This window comes from Scyliorhinus canicula, chromosome 12 (genome assembly GCF_902713615.1).
Source record: "Scyliorhinus canicula chromosome 12, sScyCan1.1, whole genome shotgun sequence".
NCBI classification, from domain to species: domain Eukaryota; kingdom Metazoa; phylum Chordata; class Chondrichthyes; order Carcharhiniformes; family Scyliorhinidae; genus Scyliorhinus; species Scyliorhinus canicula.
In genome coordinates, this window is record NC_052157.1 from 65195614 (window position 1) to 65215379 (window position 19766).

The following is a 19766-nucleotide window of genomic DNA, read 5'->3' on the forward strand; positions in this document are numbered from 1 at the left end:
ATGCTCAGGAGTCGCCAGGCGCCGTATTTAGACACCTCACAAGTATATCAAGGTCAGGTTCAAAGTAATAAATCTGTACACCGATTAGTAAGTCCCAACGATTGATATTTATTATGACAAATATAATAAATACACATGCATACGCTAAAGAGACTAACTTACTTCTAATACTAAACAACTAAAATGCTTATCTAGACAGGAACAGGCAAGGTCAGGGGACAAGGCCTTCGTCCCGTTCTTGGTCTGCAACTCTCAGGTACTTAAAGTTGTCAGGATCTAGCAAGGTCTGGATCACGTAGCGATCGTTGTATTGGCACTTACAGTTCGATGGCTGATGGCTCAACGGCTGGTGATGGAACTGGAGTCAGGATGCGATGTAGCAGCAAAGCAGAGCAGAGCCGGAGCAACAAAACAGACCGAACCATGTGCGGGGTCTAGTCTTATAGTTCCTAGAAGTCCGTGCCCCCTTGGGGCGGTTCTTTTACCTGCCAGGTATCGATTGGGCCTTTCCCAATCGATATCTTCCAAACCCCCCAATCTGAGGGTCGTTCCTCGATGGGTGGGGCGGTCCCTACAGTTCTTTGTGTTGGTTACTGTGGCGCCATTCTGTCTGGGCGTCTACGCAAAAGTATCCATTGATACTTAAATGTTTCTATTGTGCGGGGTCTGGATCTGGATCACCTCACTACTATGCAGATCTGTTTCCCATTTGCACCTTTGGCTGAAACACTGCACCTGGCCAAAAACTGGTTTCTGTACGTGCAGAATGCAAATTAGTCTTCTGCAAACTGCTTGTCCTTGCTAAGACTGTTTTTCCCTGCAGCCTTAGCAGTTCTCCATTTTGTAGCCCAGTGTCCATCTTAGATGGCTACATTCCCTCCTCGTGATCCTCACAAGAAATTGTGAAGGATCACCTATGCACGTTTCTTCGAGTGCCTTTGGGTGCCCTCTTTGGGTTCCCTGACCGTAGCAAGTTCCTGGGCGTCTACTCTGTCTTTAACTATGGCAAGAAAAATTTTATCTGACATTTCTATTTGGCGCTATGTCAAAGGGGACATGCATTACCAATAACCGGGAACCTCTACCTATCACAAGTACTATCCTTATCTTTAAATATGTTATTACAGTCTAAAAACCTTATCCATTCACACCTCATTACATATCACTTTCTGACTCGGCAGTCGTGTTCAGAACAACATAATACATTAGTGTCTTTATTAACATATTGCTTTATTCATCAAGGGGCAAGGGGGATTGGTGAAACCGAAAAATAGGGGATCGAACTCCGTAAACGGTTGAGGGGCAGGAACGGGAGGCTCTCCTTTTCCATTTCCTCAACCTGAGGGTCTGTACAATTACGCAGAGAATTGCAATCACCAACAGTGATTCAATCACATACGACATTGAGTACCATGTCATAAATTTTGTGCACCAGGTCTGAACTTCGCTGATCAGAGCTGAGCACGGGGGAGTTAGTGTGAGGGAAACATTAACGGCGGGGGTTGTGGGGGAAACGTGACTTGCTTCCACATTTACAAATACAACAACGTTTAAAACTAATAGGTAGGCTTCCATCATGGTCTTCTCTTCGTTTTCTTTGTCCTCTTCCTTCTGTATGGCCGATCCTTGCCGTGAACCCTCTTTCGACTCTTCGAAAGCTATGGGATCAAGCACAGTATCTGTCAATACACAGTTTAATATCCGTACTTGTTAGTGTATCTGTCCTCTCATTCCAATTGACCCTTAAATGACTGGCCAAGTCACACCCTGTGACTCCCCTCATTTTTTTTTCAAAAGCGAATTTAGGAGCAGAAATACACCTAACAACTTTCCTCCTGCGAGCCGTCTCGCAGGCTTTGCAAATTTACCATCCGAATGTTCCTGGATGTAAATAGCATGTGGGATGGCGGCCGAAGGGCTACCTAACGAAAAATGAAAGCAAATTTTGAAACGAAAAAGGTCGAATGGGTTGCGTATGGGCCGCTACAGGTAAGATTTGGATGGAATCCCCGGGTAAGGCGTGCTGTGCCGTACCCGAGCTTGGCTGACCAAAGTGGGTTCTCAGACAGGGCGGGTCCTCAGTGCCGTTTCTCCACTGCCTGAGTAACCTGGAATGAATGGGCAAGAATGTGTTAACCGTGGGTTTGCAGCCTCTATTCGCCGAATAGAGGGGCACCTAAAAAAACAAGGGAGGAGCCAAGATGCTCCAACATCTGAAAACAGGGAACAAGTCGTGAACCGTGTGGGTTCACCAGAGGATACAACTGAAGTTCTCAGAGGTTTCTGCGGACAAACTAGTGTGCGTGTAAGGCGGTCACAAGCCTTACAGCTGAAAAGATCTCCAATCAAACCATTGGATTGGGAACTGAAGTTCTCAGAGGTATCTGCGGACAAGCTAAAGTGCGTGCGAGGTGGTCACAATCTTTTCAGCTGAAAAGAAGGTGGCCAACCTCCAACTGAACCATTAACATTAAAAACAAACAAACATAAACTCACAAACAAAACATACGTGCAGGTTCCATCAGAAAGGATATCGCTTCCCTCAAGCGGTTCCTATTTTACATCATCTGGACACCTCACTTTTCCTCTGCCTCTGTGAACAGGGTCACAAAGGGGTTGCCGTATCGGGAGTCAGACACCGTGTCGTCCTGCTCTCCCGGATCTCACACCCTTGTGTGGATCAGGCATGCAATCTTGGAATTGTGTGACCGGGGGTCACTTTCATCGTTACGGACAAGTCTGTATGAATTGTCCCTGTGCCATAGTGTTGGGTCTAAACTTGAAGGGGTATTGTCGGGGTAGTCGGGGTCGGGTGGTGGGTCTGGGTATTTAATATAGGTGACTTCCATGGGGGTCACTGGAGACGGGGTCGTGGTCGCTACAGTGGGGGCTGTAGGGTTGTGTGCTGTGGCTGTCCTCAAAGTCAGTGTCAGTTTCGCTGTCTCTGCTGTGGCAGCTTGTGGGCGTTTCGGGGCGTAGTCTGTTGCGGTCAGTGGGCGGAGTCGTGGGCGAGTCCGATGATGAACTGGTCTGTGAGGGGGATGGTGGAAACGTGTCTCTAGTGGGCGGGGCGAGGTGTTCTGCTGCGTCTAGCAGGACATGGTGTGCGTGGTTAGACTGTTCCATATGCCTTCAGTTGGTTAATATGGAACCACGCTGTCTTTCCATTGGGGTATTTTATCCTGTAAACTGAGGGGCTAATTTTGTCCGAAATTGAATATGGGCCTGAAAATTTTGATGCCAAAAAACTGCTGGGGTTATACACAGATAGCATTACCTGTTGCCCAACCTGGAATTCTGTGGGGTGTACGTTCCTATTAAAGCATGCTGTGCTTTGTTTGCGTCGTTTTCCCAGTTGAACTGCGGCTGCGATCTGTGCAGACCTCACAGTCTCAACCAGGTCTTTAACAGCTTCCTCATGCGTGAGGGCCGTCACTTCGGGGCTAGTCATGTCCAGTCCTAAAAGGAATTCTGTACCTTTCATAGGGCGTCCGGTCATGAGTGTGTGTGGGGTGAATCCTGTTGATGTGGAAACCGTGTTGCGGATAAACATTAGTGCAAATGGGAGCACTGAATCCCATGTAGAATTGTTTTCCTGAACCATTTTTCTAAGGGTCGATTTTAGGGTCCGATTCATGCGCTCTACAATCCCGCTGGACTGTGGGTGATAGGCAATGTGAAAATTTTGTCTAATGCCGAATATGGTCAGGACGTTCTTCATGACACGTCCTGTGAAGTGAGATCCCTGGTCCGAATCTATACTTCTGGGTAAACCCCATCTCGTGAAGATGTGGTGGGTCAGGATCTTTGCAGCTGTCTTAGCTGTATTCGTTCGTGAGGGGAATGCCTCTACCCATTTGGTAAAGGTATCAATTACAACCAGCACGTATTTATAGCCATTCCTACAAGGGGGCAATGGTCCTATAAAGTCGATCTGGAGGTTTGTCCAGGGGCCATTAACTGGTCGAGTATGCCGAAGCTGTGCCTTTTTGGAATACCTCTCCGGGTTATTCTGGGCGCAATAAGGCAATTCTCAATGTAGTGGGTTACATCGGTCCTGAAGTTAGGCCACCAACAGAGTTGCCTGAGGTGCCTCGTGGTCGGGTCGATCCCTTGGTGTCCATGACCGTCATGGAACAAGGCAATCATTTGATTTCTGTCCTGCTGCAGGACCACATAAAGCTGGTCCTTGATGATCACACCCTCATGTGTGGTCAGAGCGTGTCGGAACTTATCATACTGGGGCACAAAAGTCCCTTTAAAAATCTCCCTGAGATCTTCACCCTGCTTCTGTGCCTCGGCTAAATCCTTAATGTCTGTCTGTGAGACTTGAACTGCACTCACAGGGGCGCTAGCTGGTGCGCTAGCTTGGGGTGTCCAAAAGTGTCCTCGCCTGGAACCTGCTTTTGCCAGTGCGTCGGCTTTTACATTTCCAGGGGGGGATGACCTATGGTGGCTTCTAACTTTGATAATTCCAAAGGTCCTATCCTTCGCTTTGTCTAGGATGTGGTGGAGTTAAGGGGCTGATGGAAGGGGTTTCCCGTCTGCGGAGACGAAACCTCGTGTCCTCCACAGGGGTAGAAAATCTGTCAAACTATTGCAGACATATAGACTGTCCGAATATATGTCTGCCGGGCTGGGGAAAGAATCGGGGTGGTCCACTATATATGCTATGGCCGCGAGCTCTGCTGCCTGCGCGCCTAAGTGACCTGGCAATTTTAAAGCTATTTCTTCGAGTGCGCGACCCTGCGTGTCCTCGACATAGATGCCGCATCCAGTGATACGCTCACCATCTAAAACCGTGGATGAACCGTCCACGTATATCTTCAGTGGGCCACACGTGTCTGTGTGTTGGGGGCTTTGTCTTGGGTTCCCTATCTTCCTGGGGGGTGTCTTTGCTATAAAGGGTCCTGTGTTGTGTAGGGGGGCTACAATTTCACATTCATGGGCTGTCCTGGATATTGGAGGTTGTCGGCTAAAAATGTGTGTGTCCGGGTCCGTTTAACCGTAATGTCGCGTCCTTGTAAAAGTAGTGTCCACCTAGCTGCCCTAATCTGGCTAACTGAACCGTCCTTCAGTCGACCGTCTAGGAGTAACTGTGTGGGGGTGTGCTCGGTCAAAATGGTGATGGGGTTGAGTCCGGTAATGTAGGAAAAGTATTGAACTGCCCAGAAAACTGCTAGGAGGTGCCTCTCGCAGGCTGAGAATCCTTGTTCTACTGTGTCTAAAAGTCGGGAGGCATAAGCCACGGGTCTTAGCTGCTCGTGCCGTTCCTGAAGTAACACGGCCGAGAGGGTCAGATCTGTGCTCGCTACCTCTATTGCATAGGGGGAGAGTTGGTCTGGGACTTGTAGCGCGGGTGCTGCGCTAAGGGCTTTCTTTAACTCTTCCACAGCCTCTGTATGCTGCGGAAGCCATTCCCATGGGGCTCCTTTCTTAAGGAGGTCGGAGAGTGGGGCTGCCTTTGTCGCGAATCCATCGATATGGTTCCGACAGTACCCAACCAGTCCTAAGAACGACCGGAGGGCTGAAACATTCTGGGGAAGGGGCAATTTGACAATCGAATCAATCCTTTTGAATTCGATCTCGCGTTTGCCGTGCGTGATGACTGTACCCAAATACATCACTTTATTTTCCAATATCTGGGCCTTTCTGGGGTTAACTTTACATCCAATCGAGGTTAAAAGTTCCAGGAGCTCGGCCAGAAGCGTAATGTGCTCTGCCTTTGTGTCTGTCTGCAGTAATAGGTCGTCCACATACTGTACCAGACATTCGGGGCGGGAAAATTTTTCTAAACCATTCGCCAGCTGTCGGTGGAAAATGGAGGGGGAATTGTGGAATCCTTGTGGGAGGCATGTCCACGTATACTGCTGTGCTTTGAATGTGAAGGCAAATTTGTACTGGCACGCCTTTGCCAATGGGATTGACCAGAAGCCATTGCTAATGTCCAATACCGTGAAATATTTGGAGTGGAGTCCCTGTTTGAGCATGGTCTCGGGACTTGTTGCTACCGTGGGGGCTACTGCTGGGGTTACTTTATTGAGCTCCCGATAATCGATGGTCAGACGCCATGATCCGTCGGGCTTTCTCACTGGCCAAATAGGAGCATTATTGGTCGAGGCTACTGTTCTAAGTACCCCTTGCTCCAATAAGCTACCTATTACTTTCTCTATTTCTCCCTCTGCTTCTAGGGGAAATCTGTATTGTTTCTGTGGTTGGGGGTCAAGTCCCGTAACGTGAACTTGTCCAGTCATTCTGCCACAGTCGTGCCGGTGACTGGCAAATGCTGTCCTGTGTTTGTTTAAAACTGCTCTCACTTGTCTGTCCGTGTTTAGTGTAGTCAGGTCAAATGAATAGTCGCCTACTGCGCTAATCCGATTTGCGTACTCTCCTACTGTGAGAGTAGCGGGTGCTCTGTCTGACCTTGCCATTCGCCAGACACACTGGTTTACTGGGTCGAACGACAGGCTATGGGCATTCATAAAGTCTATACCCAATATGTGTTCTGCTGTACGGGGTAGATTTACTAAAACGACGGGGTGTTTGGTAGAGATGTTCCCTAGCTGGATTGCTACGGATGCTGTAATGTGTCCCTGCTGTGAGTGACCTGTAAAACCGCTAAGTGTGATGGTGGAGGTGGTCGGCCACGTGTCTGCCTGTGCCGTGGTGGTGGAATTAATTGTGGTGCGGGACCCTCCTGTGTCCCAAAGTAACTCTATGGGCTTCCCTCTAACCTTAGCTGTGACTACCGGTCTTCCGGATTGATCCCAAAGAGTGTCACAGACCCAAGTGGGGGAGCCCGAACACCGTCAGTCCATTCCGTCCACATTGGTCTGTCCTGACTGTATCCCTATACTATGGATCGGCTTTGCTTTATTTCTATTCAGAGTGCCTGTCTGCTGGCCTCTCTGTGATCTTTGGGGTGCATTGCATTCCTTAGCCCAATGTCCTCATTGGCCACAGTTGTAGCATTCGAGCGACTTCTGTGGAGGGCTGTTCTTCCCTTCATTTACCCATGCGGGGCTTTGGTGTGCTCTCACTGCCTGAATGTCCGCTGCAGCCTGAGCTTCCTCTGGGGACTTTACTTTGCCTTTGCCCTGAACTGATTGCTCCCAAGCGCGGGACAATCTTTTCAGGACCCATTTCTCATTGTGGGCCTCTTCTGAGGGGTCGTAACAATTGCAAGCACTCTGTCCTGCATCTGTGGCATGGGAAATTATGGTGCGCGTCCATTTAACCATGTTTTCACGGTTCAAATGCGCTCTATTTAAATCGCCGAAAACTGCGTTAAAATGGATCCACAGCCTTCCTGCAAATGCTGTGGGATGCTCTGTTTTCTTTTGTCGGCACTTGTTTAGTCCTTCAACTGGGTCACCTCGGTTATACCCTATTGCATCTAAAATGGAGGTGTGCATTTCCTCTAGTGTGCCTCCTCCAACGTTCTGTGGGTCGGGGAGGGCTGCTACTACAGACTGGTCTAAGCTCAGAACCGTGAGCTTAACCTGCTCTCTCTCGTCCAGGCTGTACATGGTTGCCTGCTGTTTCACTTTCGCGAAAAATTGGTGGGGGTCTGCGGTGGGGAGAAACGGAGTGATCTTCTCACACGCGTCCCTGAGTTGGGTTACAGTTAAGGGGGTGGTGTAGGTAATATCGGGTGCGCCTTCTGTGGTCGCTTTCCTTTGGGTGGTGACTGGATTCATGGGTACGGTAGCTATTTGACCTGTGGGGGGTTGGGGTGCTTTTCTTTTCTGCTGCGCTGCTGGCGCACATGTTCCTTGAACATATCGCTGCGCTGTCTCACTTAATTCTTGCCAGTCTGGGGCATTCTCCTCATCTAGCTGTGTTCCAGAAGTACTTTGGAACCCATTCTGCACTGAAAGCAGAGATTGCAGCTCCGCAATCTGCTTCCTACACTTGGCATGATCCACTGTGCTTTGTCTTTGTTCTGTGGTGGCAGCATGGAGTGCTCTTAAAGCTGCCTTTAGGTCAGAGCATTGCCTCTGCAATGCCTCTACCTGCTTTTCTGATTCTTCTCTTATCAGGACGGCACATTGCACGTCCTGATAGGCTTTTTCATACTGGGTCTGGGAACTGCTCAGATGGACTAGACATGACTGGTGTGCCCTCTTGGCATCATCCACCTCGCTACCCTTCTCTGCCAGCTTCCCTCTAAGTTCCATGTTTTCCTTCTCGATGTCCCTGACATCCACTTTGCTCATCCTATTTCTCTCTTCTAATTCTGCCCGGAGCGTCTGAACGACCTCCTCAGTGCCTCGCAACTGTGCCAAACAGGACATGATTGCCATCGGCTTGCGTGATTTACTAAGGTTTTTCTTATGAATTTGAGAGAGGTTCTCCCACCAAGTATGTCCTATACTTCCGGGACCTGTCTCCTCATTCATATAGAACTCTTTCCAAAGGGGCCATCCCTTTCCTTGCAGATACTTGCGGAGTTCCAGCTCCCACACGGGACACTGACCTACTCGGCTACTGCTGGTCACTGCGACCACAAACCGTTCTGGGTTCATGAGGCGTTCCATTGCCTGCATGGCCATTTTATCTTTCTTGCTTAAATTTAGGACAGGGGGTGTTGAGGTAATGTTTTACAAGACGGGTAAGGCTTTCGCTATGTTCCGCTCACAAAACTCCCGACAGTTCGTCGCAACAAAAAGCTCTCAGGTTTACCTTACAGCCCTGTTAGTACGCATACACAAAACACACTTCCGAATTATCTTTATTCGTTTGAACACCTTGATTACTTGTGATTTTTCCTTTTTCTTTACTCAGATTTCTAATTCAAATTTCTGCGTCCTCGACGGAGTGGGGGTGCCACTTGTAACCGCGTCCCGGCGGAGTCGCCACTAAATGTTGTTCGTTTTACTGGAGTGTATTAACACGCCTCCGTTTAAAGGCCGTGTGCTTAACACTACTATGGCTCTGTGTATGTAATTATGCTCAGGAGTCGCCAGGTGCCGTATTTAGACACCTCACAAGTATATCAAGGTCAGGTTCAAAGTAATAAATCTGTACACTGATTAGTAAGTCCAAACGATTGATATTTATTATGACAAATATAATAAATACACATGCATACGCTAAAGAGACTAACTTCTAATACTAAACAACTAAAATACTTATCTAGACAGGAACAGGCAAGGTCAGGGGACAAGGCCTTCGTCCCGTTCTTGGTCTGTAACTCTCAGGTACTTAAAGTTGTCAGGATCTAGCAAGGTCTGGATCACGTAGCGATCGTTGTATTGGCACTTACAGTTCGATGGCTGATGGCTCAACGGCTGGTGATGGAACTGGAGTCAGGATGCGATGTAGCAGCAAAGCAGAGCAGAGCCGGAGCAACAGAACAGACCGAACCATGTGCGGGGTCTAGTCTTATAGTTCCTAGAAGTCCGTGCCCCCTTGGGGCGGTTCTTTTACCTGCCAGGTATCGATTGGGCCTTTCCCAATCGATATCTTCCAAACCCCCCAATCTGAGGGTCGTTCCTCGATGGGTGGGGCGGTCCCTACGGTTCTTTGTGTTGGTTACTGTGGCGCCATTCTGTCTGGGCGTCTACGCAAAAGTATCCATTGATACTTAAATGTTTCTATTGTGCGGGGTCTGGATCTGGATCACCTCATTACTATGCAGATCTGTTTCCCATTTGCACCTTTGGCTGAAACACTGCACCTGGCCAAAAACTGGTTTCTGTACGTGCAGAATGCAAATTAGTCTTCTGCAAGCTGTTTGTCCTTGCTAAGACTGTTTTTCCCTGCAGCCTTAGCAGTTCTCCATTTTGTAGCCCAGTGTCCATCTTAGATGGCTACACCCTTCGGCCCTCGATGTTGTGCCGAGCCATGATCACCCTACTCAAACCCACGTATCCACCCTATACCCGTAACCCAACAACCCCCCACCCCTTAACCTTACTTTTTAGGACACTACGGGCAATTTAGCATGGCCAATCCACCTAACCCGCACATCTTTGGACTGTGGGAGGAAACCGGAGCACCCGGAGGAAACCCACGCACACACGGGGAGGACGTGCAGACTCCGCACAGACAGTGACCCAGCCGGGAATCGAACCTGGGACCCTGGAGCTGTGAAACATTTATGCTAACCACTATGCTACCGTGCTGCCCCGTAAGATCCAAGGAAGTAGCATATAAATTAGTCAAGAAAAACAAGTCTGAGGATTGGGAGCTATTTAAGAACAAAGAAAAGTACAGCACAGGAACAGGCCCTTCGGCCCTCCAAGCCTTTGCCGACCATGCTGCCCGTCTAAACTAAAATCTTCCACACTTCCGGGGTCCGTATCCCTTTACTCCCATCCTATTCATGTATTTGTCAAGATGCCCCTTAAATGTCACTATCGCCCCTGCTTCCACCACCTCCTCTGGCAGCAAGTTCCAGACACCCACTACCCTCTGTGTAAAAACCCCTGCCTCATACATCTCCTCTAAGCCTTACCCCTTGCACCTTAAACGTATGCCCCCTAGTAATTGACCCCTCTACCCTGCGGAAAAGACTATCCACTCTGTTTATGCCCCTCATAATTTTGTAGACCTCTATCAGGTTGCCCCTCAACCTCCGTCGTTCCAGTGAGAACAAACTGAGTTTATTCAACCTCTCCTCATAGCTAATGCCCTCCATACCAGGCAAGATCCTGGTAAATCTCTTCTGCACCCTCTCTAAAGCCTCCACATCCTTCTGGTAGTGTGGCGACCAGAATTGAACATTATACTCCAAGTGTGGCTTAACTAAGGTTCTATACAGCTGCAACTTGACTTGCCAATTCTTATACTCAATGCCCCGGCTAATGAAGGCAAGCATGCCATATGCCTTCTTGACTACCTGCTCCACCTGTGTTGCCCTTTTCAGTGACCTGTGGACCTGTACATCTAGATCTCTCTGACTTTCTGATTCAAAATTCAGCAAAGAAGTTCCAAGCTTAAGAAGGGGAAAATAGAGTAAGCTTGCAGGGAACATAAAAACTGACAGAAAAAGTTTTTATCGGAACGTGAAGAGTAAAAGATTATTGAAGATAGGTTCCTTAAAGTCAGAAACAGGATAATGTATTATTAGGGACAAAGAAATGGTGTAGCAACTAAATAGATTGGTTTTGTTTTCACAAATGAGGACTCAAATAAGATAGCAGAAATGTTGGGGAATGCAGGGTTTAATGAGAAGATGATCCATGTCAGTAAAGAAATGGTGTTGGGGAAATTGTTGGGATTGAAAGCTGATAAATCCATAGCGCCTGATAATTTACATCCCAGGATACTGAAGGAAGTGGCTCTAGAAATAGTTGATGCATTGGTGGTCATCTTCCAGGATTCTATAGACTGCGGAACAGTTCCCGCAGATTGGAGGGTGGCTAATGTAACTCCACGATTTAAAAAGGGAGGTAGAGAGAAAGCAGGGAAAGCAGGAATGACGTCAGTAATGGGGACAATTCTAGAATCCATTATCAAAGGTTTTATGATGTGGAGATGCTGGCGTTGGACTGGGGTGAGCACAGTAAGAAGTCTTACAACACCAGGTTAAAGTCCAACAGGTTTGTTTCAAACACCAGCTTTCGGAGCACTGCTCCTTCCTCAGGTGGATGCAGGAAGGATGTTCCCGATGGTGGGTGTGTTCAGAACCAGGGGGCACAGTCTAAGGAAAAATGGGTGGACCATTTAGGACAGAGATGAGGATAGATTTCTTCCCCCAAAGAGTGTGAGCCTGTGGAATTTGTTACCACAGGAAGTAGTTCAGTCCGAACCATTATACAGTTTCAAGAAGCAGTTATATATAGCACTTCGGCGGAAGGGGATCAAAGGATATGGGGGAAAGCGGGATTAGGCTATTGAGTTGGATGATCAGCCATGATCATAATGAATGGCAGAGCTGGCTTGAAGGACCGAATGGCCTTCTGCTGCCCTTATTTTGTTTCTATATCTCTTCATCAAATTCATTTATAGGAATTGTAAAAAGTTGAGGCCTCGGCACTGATCTGTGAGGCACATCACTCGTCACATCCTGCCAAACAGACAAAGACCCATTTATACCAACTCTCTATATCCTGTCAGCTAGCCAATCTTCAATCCATGTCAATGTGTCACCCCCTACACCATGAGATTTTGTTTTACTCAAGAACCTTGGATGTGACACATTAAATGCTGACCTGGATTACGGGACTTGAGACTCTTGAGTTGGATTTGAAACCACAAATTTCTCACTTAAAAAAGAGGGAGAGGGAGAGTCGGAGAATATTCACTGAGCATGCTGATCCATGACTGACACTGCAAAGGAAGTATATTGGGCATGAGTATGGAGAGAGGGTTTGTCGAGTGGACTATTCCTGGGAATATTAACCTCTCTCTATTTTCCCGTTAGGAGAAAGATCTCGTCCCAAAACTCTTCAAGGTACTGGCTCCACGATTCCAGGAGGACCGAGGGAGTTATGTTCGGACGCTACAGATTCCGACCCGTGAGAGGGACAGGGCCAGAATGGCCGTCATTGAGTTCAGGCGCAATCCTTTGCCACCCCTCATTGCCAAGCGCCCTGGAGCCAATGAGAAGACTCTGATCAATCAGCTGCTGAAGGGCTACAGGGAAGAGGTGGCGTTCAAGGGAGCTTCGGGCACTGGCGAGACCCAGGCTTCGAGTGCGGCCTAGCTGGGATATCGACCTGCCTTGGGTCAGAGGACAAAGTGTGGCTGCTCCCCAATATCCTACCCTTCAACCTCCTGGGGATCTACCAAGCTCATTCAGGCTGTCTATGGAAATCTGGGATTGTATTCCCGAATCACAGTGTTGTGCTGGTATTCTCTGAAGGCTTTGGGCCTGAAAATGTGTGCCGTACGTGACTTCTGGTGACTCGGGGATTTAGTTCAGCTTTAAAAGCACTGTCTGATATTAAACCCACAATGTCTTATTCTCTCTATCATTTCCTGGGATCCTCTACCCGCTGTGTGGTCTGAACTTGCTGTGTACTCTCTCATGCCAGGCCCTCTGGCACCCGCAGTCAACTTCCACTTTATAATTAGTCTCAAATTTTCACTAAAATTTCCCCGGATATGTGGAACTGCTTCAACTGAGCACTGAGTTGTCCTCTCCATCTTTATTGTTCCATGGGATGTGGGTGTCATTGGCAAGGGCAGCATTTGTTGCCCATTCATTGAGAAGGTGATGAGTTGCCTTCTTGAACTGCTGCTGTCTATGTGGTGTAGGCACACCCACAGTGCTGTGAGGGAGGGAATTCTAGGACAGTGAAGGAACGGCGATGTAATTCCAAGCCCAGGTGGTGAGTGACCCGGAGGGCAATCCCCATATGGTGGGGTTCCCAGGTATCTGCTGCCCTCGTCCTTCTATCTGGTCATGGTTGTAGGTTTGGAAGGTGCTGCCTAAAGAGCCTTGGTGAGTTCCTGCAGTGCATTTTGTAGATTGTACAGACGTTGGTGGTGGACGTACTGTGCGATGGTGGTGGAGGGATTGAATGTGTGTGCATTGAGCTTCGAGTGTTGTTTGAGCTGCATTCATCCAGGCAAGTGGACAGTATTCCATTACACGGGGAGTCAGGAGGTGAGTTACTAGTTACAGATTCCAAGCCTCTGATCTGCTCTTGTCGCCAAATTATGGCTAATTCAGTGTCTGGATATTTGGTAGCGTCCAGATGATGATAGTGGGGAATTCAGTGATGATAATGCCGTTGACTGTCAAGGGGCAGTGGTTAGATCCTCTCTTGTAGGGTATGGTTATTGTCTGACATTTGTGTGGTACGAATGTAACTTGCAGCTTGTCAGCCCAAGCCTGGATATTGTCCAGGCCTTGCTGCAATTAGACATGGACTACTTCAGTATCTGAGGAGTCGCAAATAGTGCTGAACATTGTGCAGCCATCAGCAAACATCCCCACTTCTGACCTTATGATGGAAGGGGTGTCATTGATGAAGCAGCTGAAGATGGTCGGGCTTAGGACTCTACTCTGAGGAACTCCTGCAATGATGTCCTGGAGCTGAGACAATTGACCTCCAATCACCACAACCATCTTCCTTTGAGCCAACTGTGACTCCAACCAGTGGAGAGTTCCCCCAGATTCCCATTGGCTCCAATTTAGCTAGGGCTCCTTGACTCCCCCAGTGTGACAGAGGTTGTGTAGGATATATCGGCAGAGATTTGTTTGCAGAAAGTTTATAACCTAAGTGTCTTGGGACTCCATGTTGAAGAGCTGGAAAGAGGCAGCCATTCTGGTGTCTGATCAGTCCAACATGGGGTGGGACCCTGCTGCGTACAAAATGGCTGCCATTGAGCACTTGCACGTCGTGTTGTGGCACGTTTTGGAACAGTGTTGTGCATGGACTTTAAACTCTTCCTGTATATAACCAGCCTTCACCCTCTACCCGAGGTAGCACAGTACGTTTGGTAGGAACGGGCCTGTTAGCTCAGGCTCCGAACTATTCGCCATGGCGAGGCCTACCACAGTTGAATTGCTGACTACAGACTTATCTGACTGGTGAAGGAAGCTTTAACAGTGGGAGTTTTTATTAGGATCTGAGAGGAGCAGGGACACTCGCACCTGAGGAGGAAGCCAGTGTTCCCATTGCGGTGGAGAGGATGGCCTAGGTGGCTCTGAGCCCAAGCCCTCTCCATCCCTGCCCTCTCCAACTCCGCCACTCTCCCCTCCCCAAAAATATCTCTGTATCTTCCCCGAATTCAAATATCGAGCCAGCGCCCTCGTGAAAATGGAACAAACTCTGCCTCAGCCACTCCATGGGCGGAAGCGTCCGATGGTCCGACACTCCTCCTGTGCACAAGAGGTTCGTTCTTAAATAGCCTCTCGCTGCAACCATTTGTAAACTGGCCATAACTCCACTGACCGTATCCCTGAGGAAACAGAGCTGGAAGCCGTTCATCCCTCCTCTCTGCTGTTTAGGCCGATCACAACTGATCTACACCTCAACTCCATTCCAATCGATCCCTGCTAAGTCTTGCCAGCGTTTTTTTTGGTGTGGGGGAAAGAGTTCCAGATTTCCTCTCACCTTTCAGGAAGTTCTTGCTGACTTAACATTCTGCCCCCCATGTTGAGAATGGCCTGCTCCTTCCGATCCCCCCTCTCCACTGTCACCATCAGAGAAAAGACTTTCCCCCTGTCCCTATCATTTTATCATCTTTAACTCCTCGATGAGAGTGAGGTCCATACGAGCCAAGTTGTTACAACCGGCAGGAGAGAAGATTGAGGGTGGAAGATGTGAGAATGAACAGGCCCCAGGCGTGGTGTCTCTTTGTTATTATTTTATTGATACATCACATGAAGGGGTACAGAGGGCGTCAGATCGAGGACACGGAGCTGAGATTTATTCAGCACACGTTCCCTCCCGACGGCTCATTCCAGCCAGGTCATGACCTCAGTTGGTGGCCATGGTGTCGTGAATCCAGGAGACGAAATTGCAGACCTTGGTGTAGACTCCAGGGTGGTCTTTCTCCGCACAGCCATAACCCCAGGACACAATACCCTGGAGCACTCCATTACACACCACCGGACCACCGGAATCTCCCTGCAGAGAAACAACACCCTTTACAGAGAGTTCAAAAGCCGTGGCCTCATCACAGACATTCAAACACTGTTCACATTGCATTTATATAGCACCCGTAACAGAGTAAAACACATCAAGAATCTTCCCAGCAACAGCAAACTGACTCACCATGACCCTCAGATATAGAAGAAGATATCAAAGACAGGTGACCCAAAGCTCAACCAATGAGGTCGGTGTGCAAGTGTCTTATGGGAGAGAGAGAGGGAAAGTGAGGTGGAGGGAGAGGTTATGGCAGGGAATTCCAGAGCTTAGGGTCCAGGCAGCTGAAGAAAGCCACCAATGGAGCAATGGGAATTGGGGGATGCTCAAGTTGCCGGAATTGGAGCAGAGTAGCGATCTCGGAGGGCTGTAGAGGCTGGAGGAGGTTACACAGATCAGGAGGGTTGTCGGGGTTGGGGGAGGTTACAGAGAAGGGGAGAGTGGCGAGAGATTATTGCCTCGCTGAGATGCAGCAGGGGGTTCCCAGTACAGTCAGTGTTTCATTGTTTCCTCGGATAGACATTTGCTGCCGATCCCTAATTGCCCCAGCTAGGCCATTTCAGAGAGTCAATCCCTGAGGGCATTTAAGAGTCAAACCAGATTGCTGTGCCTGGTGTCTCATGTCGGGCAGACCAGGTAAGGATGGCAGATTTCCTTCCCTGAAGGGACATTAGTGAGCCAGCTTGATTGTTATGACAGTCAATGATAGTTACTAGTCAGCATTGCTGAGGCCAACTTTTACATTTAATATTTTGTTCATTGAAATCAAATTTCACGTGAGGAGATCTGAACGCAAGTCCCCAGGACTGTAGCCTGGGCCTCTCGATTACTAGTCCAGTAATTTCGATTACAACACCACTACACCAATGTCTCCCAAAAACATTCAGCCTCATTGTGCTATACTTCTGACAAGATCTGTACTGGAACAAACGCCTGTTTTACTGTGTAACACGGCTCTCAGGATGTTATCCTCTGGACATGCCATTGGCGTCGTCCAGTCCCACCGAGAGCCAATGGGCCACTGGGCTGTGCCGTTAAATCCCGGGCAGGGTTCCACCATGACGGAACTGGAAACCACAGCCTCTGTTGCCCTGCAAGTTACTGCACGGCGATATGGATGGTTTACACAATCAGTTATCATCACAGTGGTGTGGGTAAGAGTGTCAGGATATGTGGATGTCCACCTCTAGTTGAAACCTTTCACTGGCTTTGGTGAAGTCTGCCTGCTCACTCTGGTAGTTACAGGAATTGTTCATTTTGCTTCCTGTCGCACCCTCCCCTGCAACTGTTGCTGTTCTGAGCGCCCCCCCCCCCCCCCCCCCCCACAGTGTTGACCCTCATGGCTGCACCAGCCCTGATCATAGGTCATGTGACTCAGGAGGGAGGCCATTCAGCCGATCGTGTCCATGCTGGCTCCTTGACCCCCCCCCCCCCATGACGCAGACTGAGGTTTCAGTGGCTCTGCTCCCCTCCCCCATTTGGTTAAAGGAACCATACCTGACAAGAGTCCTTCCCGCCTTCCAAGTATCCGACGCACATCATGTTATCCGTGATCATTCCCGGATAGGCACCGTGGCAATTTGCATCGCTGATTACGGGGGCATCCAGGCACTGAAGCTCATCTCCGCTAACCGCTAAAGCAAAGGTCACAGGTTAGAGGCCATGTGAGCCTACAAAATCTGTAGAAGGGATGGTCAAAACATTCAATGCTGCAAATTGGGTCATTTGAATCAGCTCCTGTCACTTACCGCTGTTCATGGTGTTGCCCCAGCCGGATATCAGGCACATTTCCCCAGCGTAGGCACAGCTGCTGGGCAGGGCGATGGATCCAACATTGCGGTTGAATGACGCAGCGCTGGACAGTTTGATCAGCATGATATCATTGTCCAGATTGTAGTAGTTGTAGGCTGGGTGTCTGATGACTTTATTGGAATCAATGAATTGCTCAGTCCCCTCGCTGACCCCGATGTCGTGCTCTCCCACACGCACCTGGATGCGACTAGGGAATAAAATGGAAAATCAGTAATCATTTTTGTCACAAGTAGGCTTACATTAACACTGCAATGAAGTTACTGTGAAAAGCCCCTAGTCGCCACACTCCGGCACCTGTTCAGGTACACACAGGGAGAATTCAGAATGTCCAAATTACATAACAGCACATCTTTTGGATCTTGTGGGAGGAACCTGGAGGAAACCCACACAGACACAGGGAGAACGTGCAGACTCCACACAAACAGTGACCCAAACGTGAATCGAATCTGGGACCCTGGTGCTGTGAAGCGATAGTGCTAACCACTATGCTACTTTGGCGCCCTTAACGGAAGGCAGCTGTTGACCGGTGGCCATCTTGATTCAACCTGACACCATCCATAGGTAACTCGGTATTGGCTGTTCCTGGCTCTTTGGACAGCAGAGTTTTGGTTGAGCTGAAGTTTGAGCAGGAGGGTGGGATATGGCAGTTTTCCAGAATTGCTCAAGTTCCGTAGGATAGTGAAGACATGGATGAGGGCTTCAGCAGCCGATCAGCTGAGGCAGTGGTGGATTGAGGTGATGTTACGGAGGAGGAAACGGGCAGCATTGATTATACCGGTGGGGGGGGGGGAGGTCAGTGGGAAGCTCAGCTCGGGTTCAAATAGGAAAAGAACATAGAACAGTACAGCACAGAGCAGGCCCTTCGGCCCTCGATGATGTGCCGAGCCATGATCACCCTACTCAAACCCATGTATCCACCCTATACCCGTAACCCAACAACCCCCCCCCCCCCCCCCACACCTTACTTTTTACTACACTACGGGCAATTTAGCATGGCCAATCCACCTAACCCGCACATCTTTGGACTGTGGGAGGAAACCGGAGCACCCGGAGGAAACCCACGCACACTCGGGGAGGACGTGCAGACTCCGCACAGACAGTGACCCAGCCGGGAATCGAACCTGGGACCCTGGAGCTGTGAAGCATTTATGCTAAACACCATGCTACCGTGCTGCCCATAAAAGAGAGAAGGGGAACAGTAGAGGGATCGATTCCTGGAGAATGACGTTTGTGATATGGATCAAAGACAATACGAAATAACGGCTTTGCTCGCCCCAACATTTAATCGTAGCAAATTTCTGCACGACACAGGTATAACCTCGGAAAGTTAATCAAAGAACCTGCGAGACTTGGGAACCAATCTCTGGGTTTGAGGAGTGAACTCTTAATTTGACCTTTTAACTTCTCTCCATGTAAAGTTCCAGATACTTGCCTCTTGTAGCAGTGGGCAGCGGAGACAACCCAGTTGGGGTGGATCAAGGACCCCCCACACATGTGCCAGCCCACGTTCAGAGAGACGATCCAGGGCACCGAGTGCTTGGTGCACTGATACCCACCCACAATCTTGTCATCGGAAGGGGCAGCCGCTGTGATAGGAGGAAAAGAAACACAGGGGTCAACAAATGAACAGCAGCAGAGAGAGAGAGAGGGGCTGGAAAAGGCTTTGAGAGACGGAGCAGGAAGGTGAGAGGAGACTGTGGAGAGAGAGCAAGAGCGGAACCGGGACCCTATTTACCAGCAAAACCCAGAAACACAGCGAGCAGCAGGATCTTCATGGTTGCTTCAGGTGTGACGATGGCTGACTGCCGATAGTCAGGCTGTTTTATAGGCCGTAAGAGCTCTGTTATCAGAGAATAACACAACCACAAGATCATTAATTGTCACGAGGGGCTGCCTGGAACGTCCTTGAGAACATGAGGGGCAGCTGTGTGTTTCTCAGCAACGATCTGTGGGATGTGTCCCACACTTTCACCAGGCCGAGCTGGGCTGTGCAGCTCTGCTGTCACTTAAGTTAGGGTGCATTGAATAGACTCTGGGAATGTCACATCCTGGTCTTGTTTACGCTGCCACAAGAAAGGCTGAAAGGTGCTTCGAAACATTAATTCGAAAGTTTTGATGAGCAAAAATAGAGTATTTTCTAAATTTGGAGAGTTGGATACAACATGCTGATGACCATTAAGTTTTACAGGACAAAAAGATGTCCATTTGTTCCATCGTGTCTGCGCCTGCCATCCAGAACCTATCCATTCTCGTCCCATTTTCCAGCACTTGGTCCATAGTCACGGGGGGATCCGTGTTGCTGTGGTAACACACACTTTGTACAGGCATGTTGTAGTCGGGAGCTGAGGATAATGACATTTGAGGCTTTATGGTTGAACAGAAATCTGTCCCGCTCCTTCCGCC

General features: G+C 49.0%; 2 protein-coding genes across 5 annotated transcripts in view; one reads left to right on the forward strand and one right to left on the reverse strand.

The window, feature by feature from the left end:
- The window catches only part of LOC119974761 (39S ribosomal protein L17, mitochondrial-like), a 30505-nt gene extending 17428 nt beyond the window's left edge, over window positions 1–13077 (forward strand). For all 4 annotated transcript variants that reach the window (XM_038813968.1, XM_038813970.1, XM_038813967.1 and 1 more), the window contains one exon: window positions 12374–13077. In XM_038813968.1, coding sequence (XP_038669896.1) covers window positions 12374–12655 — 282 coding nt within the window. In that variant the 3' untranslated portion in view covers window positions 12656–13077. The remainder of the gene's footprint in view (window positions 1–12373) is intronic.
- Window positions 13078–15255: 2178 nt separating this feature from the next.
- Window positions 15256–19165, reverse strand: LOC119974840 (trypsin-like). The gene is made up of 5 exons (XM_038814128.1): window positions 19099–19165; window positions 18796–18949; window positions 17300–17550; window positions 17049–17185; window positions 15256–15533 (listed from the first exon to the last, which is right to left on the reverse strand). Exons 1-5 carry the CDS (start codon window positions 19136–19138, stop codon window positions 15384–15386), a joined length of 732 nt encoding a protein of 243 aa, XP_038670056.1. The 5' UTR covers window positions 19139–19165; the 3' UTR covers window positions 15256–15383.
- Window positions 19166–19766: the final 601 nt, after the last annotated feature.